This window comes from Nicotiana tabacum, chromosome 11 (genome assembly GCF_000715075.1).
Source record: "Nicotiana tabacum cultivar K326 chromosome 11, ASM71507v2, whole genome shotgun sequence".
Taxonomy (NCBI): Eukaryota; Viridiplantae; Streptophyta; class Magnoliopsida; order Solanales; family Solanaceae; genus Nicotiana; species Nicotiana tabacum.
This window is the reverse complement of record NC_134090.1, coordinates 5,998,032-6,001,349: the sequence shown is the minus strand read 5'-3', so window position 1 is coordinate 6,001,349 and position 3,318 is coordinate 5,998,032. Positions and strand designations below refer to the sequence as shown.

The following is a 3,318-nucleotide window of genomic DNA, read 5'->3' as shown; positions in this document are numbered from 1 at the left end:
CATATAGAGATTTTAAATTTCTAAAACTTCGAAGTTTAACACATATCAAAACCATAACAGCACGTCAGCAACAAAGGTGAAGGATGACAAATCTAGTTGGACATCAACTAGGATTTTACTACAATTTTCCACATATTTCTAATTTTCTCACCCATTCACTATATTCCCCAAAACTAACTTAAGTCTCTCTAAGTTTAAAATATGTGTCTGTATCCTGATCTCCATCATTTCAGAAACCTGTGAAGAAAATTTCGGACACGACTTCTAAAAAGTAACATCATCTCACTCCCTCGTTACTGTTTTATTATTTTCCCCATCCCCTCTATACCGAGTTGACTAAGGAAAACAGAGAATCATACTGCTGCTTAACCAGGACTTTAATTCACCAACGCTGGAATAGCCTTTCCTGTTTTCTTTATCTTCTATTTCTTTTCTTGGAGCCTGGGTAGGTAGGGGTGGATTCACTTTATGAATAAACAACAATCCAGTAAGATAGTTGATAGAAGGTTTAGCAGATCCACATTTTACATGCTAATATCGATGACAATTGGGGGAAGAATATCACGCTACGGGAATAAGAAAGAACCTGGATAAGAGGATCATTGCAAGCACTATCTACCAACCTGCCCCTCGCTAGTAAACAAAGCAAGTTAACCTTATGCACAACCTCAGCCAATTCCTGCAATTTAAGGGGGGAAAAGTACAAGTTGATGCACGTCCGACGAAGGACTAAAATGTAAGATCATGGCATTCGTATCTTTTCTCTATGATATTCAAACCACCTTTTCTTCTGCAGTTGCTCGGCGTACTGTTTTCTGTTTACTAGAGTCAGGCAGAGCATCAAACTCAACAGTCACACCATTGCTTGTATCTTCCTTAACATTGCTTTCGGGCTTCAAAGTATGAACTGACCCGTCTTCCCAATCAATACCATCAAGTTCATCTTCCCTCTCGATACTCTGATACTGAACATCTGTACCTTCATTTTCCACTTCCAATGGCACATTTTGTAACACATCTTTAGTGCAACATTCAGCATCTAATGTAGTCCTTGCCACTGTAGTGCCGGTAAGCTGCTTTTCTGTCTCCCTTGATCTGTTCTCTGGCTATACATATAAACAAAGAACAATTAAGAAATGCATTGTCCAAATGCAGTTCATGCCTAAATCATCAACACTAAGACATGGAAACACATACGATTTTTTAGCATTGCGAACAAAAAGAGTTAAATACTTCTTGCTGAAGGAAGTGTTTCACTCACTACATTGCCCAACTGAAGCGATAGCACAAGAAAGAAACAAACCTTGCCCGTAGAATCTTGTTTGCATAGGTAACTATCATCTGTGTTCAGACCCCGAGAGCCACGTGACTTGTTGACTCGTTTCAAGAGTTTTCCCACTGCACCTCGAGATATGTTTGCAAGAGTTTCTGAAATCAAGCATGTTATTCTTACTGTAGTTTCAACCTTCAAGAACTCAAAACTCTACTGTTATTTTCAATGCATATTTAAAGTACATAACAAGAGTTCTTAAAGTTAATATCAATAATGAATGATTGCGACATAACAAACCGTTATCACTGGCTCTATCTTTGCAGCCGCTTCGGCTCTCCATCTCACTGTAGTGTTTCACAGATTCTTCATTTACTGTCCGAAATGGAAAACATAACTTAACGTAACCTCAGTGCATTACTGTAATGAAGCTAATTAACTAGCACATAACAAAAGTCCATGTATAAGCATATTCATATTCTCCGGTGATCACCGATCACTAGTCATTTGAAAAGTTTCATGAATGTTACATTTTAGAGTAAGACTCTACTTGGGTCAGACAAAAAGAGATTACTTATCACGGAAATATACCATCAATTGAAAATAAAGAGACAAGCCTTGGATGCAACAACAACAAACCTCAGTGGTCCCACAGGTGTGGCCTATGGAGGGTAGTGTGTACGCAGACGTTAGCCCTAATTTGTGAAGGTAGAGAGGCTATTTCTGATATACAAAGAAACAAACCTTGAATGGTCTGCCTTTTTTTCACTTAAACTACATTTGCTACTAGCTATAACCCAAACCAATAAAGGGTTACATAAGTAAAACACACCCAAAATAACTAGCAAATTAACATGAAAGAACCTCAAAAAGGGGTTGTAAGAAGGACTAGAGAAGCAAAAAAAAAATGTGAAACAAAAATCTAAAAATTGAATTTTTATGCAGTCAGGTTTTGTTTTAGTAATATGTAGTGTGGTTAAGGAAAACATACCAGTAAATAAACTGAATCCCAAAGACAACTAGCAAATAAAGATGAAATAATCCAATAAAGGGTAGTTAAACAAGAGGAGAAATAAGCTGAAATTGTGAAAAAGAAGAACAAAGATTGAATTTTTATGCATTCTTGGTTATGTTTTGGTGTCATCTTGTGTACTTTAACAGTAAGTAAAGTGAATCAAAAGAGAAATATGAAAGAATCCAATAAAAGGGTAGTTAGAGGATAAACTAGCAAAAACTGTAAAACAAGAATAGAAAGATTGAATTTTTATGCATTCTTTGTTGTTGTTGTTGTTGTTTTTTGGGGGCTGGTTGAAGAGTTAGGAAACATACCAGTTGATTGATTATGTAGCTTAGCCTGATTTCTGGTTCGCATTTTTCGATCAATTGAACAGTAGGAAGAAGAAGAGGCGCGCGCTATATGCTTACGGTTGAAACCTATGAAAATCCCAAACCCGGGAAGAAGGAAGGGGGATTGTGTTTTTTTTTTCTTTTTTCTTTTTAGCCAATCTTTTTTTAATTATTTTCCATTAATAGTGGCACTAATATTCGTGGTTGTCAGCTATTATAGTGTATCTCATTGTTATTTTAAACATAATATTTATTTTAATTATTACTTAGATTTTATTATATAGTATCGTTAAAATTAATGTGACGTAATGATAAAATGTGTCGCGTAACAATCGATTTGATGCGTTCGCGTTATTACCTTATTTTTTTCTCTCATATTGCCCTTTCTTATTATTAAATAATTATATTTTTGTTATAAGAAAAATCAAATTATGGTGGATGTCTACTCTTCCTCCATGATCTTCTCAAATGCTTAATGACATATTCAATGACATATTTCTATGCTTAATGACATATTCAATGACATATTTTTCTTCACTTTTCATGCCTATATAAAGGCCTTGTAATAGATAGGAAAATACACACAATTGAAGAAGAAAATCTCTTCTTTCTCTCTATCTCCATTTCTTGTTCATGTTTTACTAAATTGCTTTTATTTCATAACAACATGTCTTGTTCATATTTTACTAAGTTGCTTTTAT

At 35.0% G+C, this 3,318-nt stretch overlaps 1 protein-coding gene across 3 annotated transcripts in view; it reads right to left on the bottom strand.

Annotated features, from left to right (window-relative positions):
- Positions 1 to 2,763, bottom strand: part of LOC107817895 (DNA repair protein RAD4) — an 11,254-nt gene extending 8,491 nt beyond the window's left edge. For 2 of the 3 annotated variants that reach the window (XM_016643787.2, XM_075224721.1), the window contains exons 1-5: positions 2,600 to 2,763; positions 1,571 to 1,645; positions 1,304 to 1,428; positions 783 to 1,106; positions 587 to 679 (exon numbers count right to left, since the gene is read on the bottom strand). In XM_016643787.2, the coding sequence (XP_016499273.1) occupies positions 587 to 679; positions 783 to 1,106; positions 1,304 to 1,428; positions 1,571 to 1,645; positions 2,600 to 2,642 (660 nt within the window). In that variant the 5' untranslated portion in view covers positions 2,643 to 2,763. The remainder of the gene's footprint in view (positions 1 to 586; positions 680 to 782; positions 1,107 to 1,303; positions 1,429 to 1,570; positions 1,646 to 2,599) is intronic. The other variant, XM_016643788.2, reaches the window with a different exon arrangement.
- Between the last annotated feature and the right edge of the window lie 555 nt (positions 2,764 to 3,318).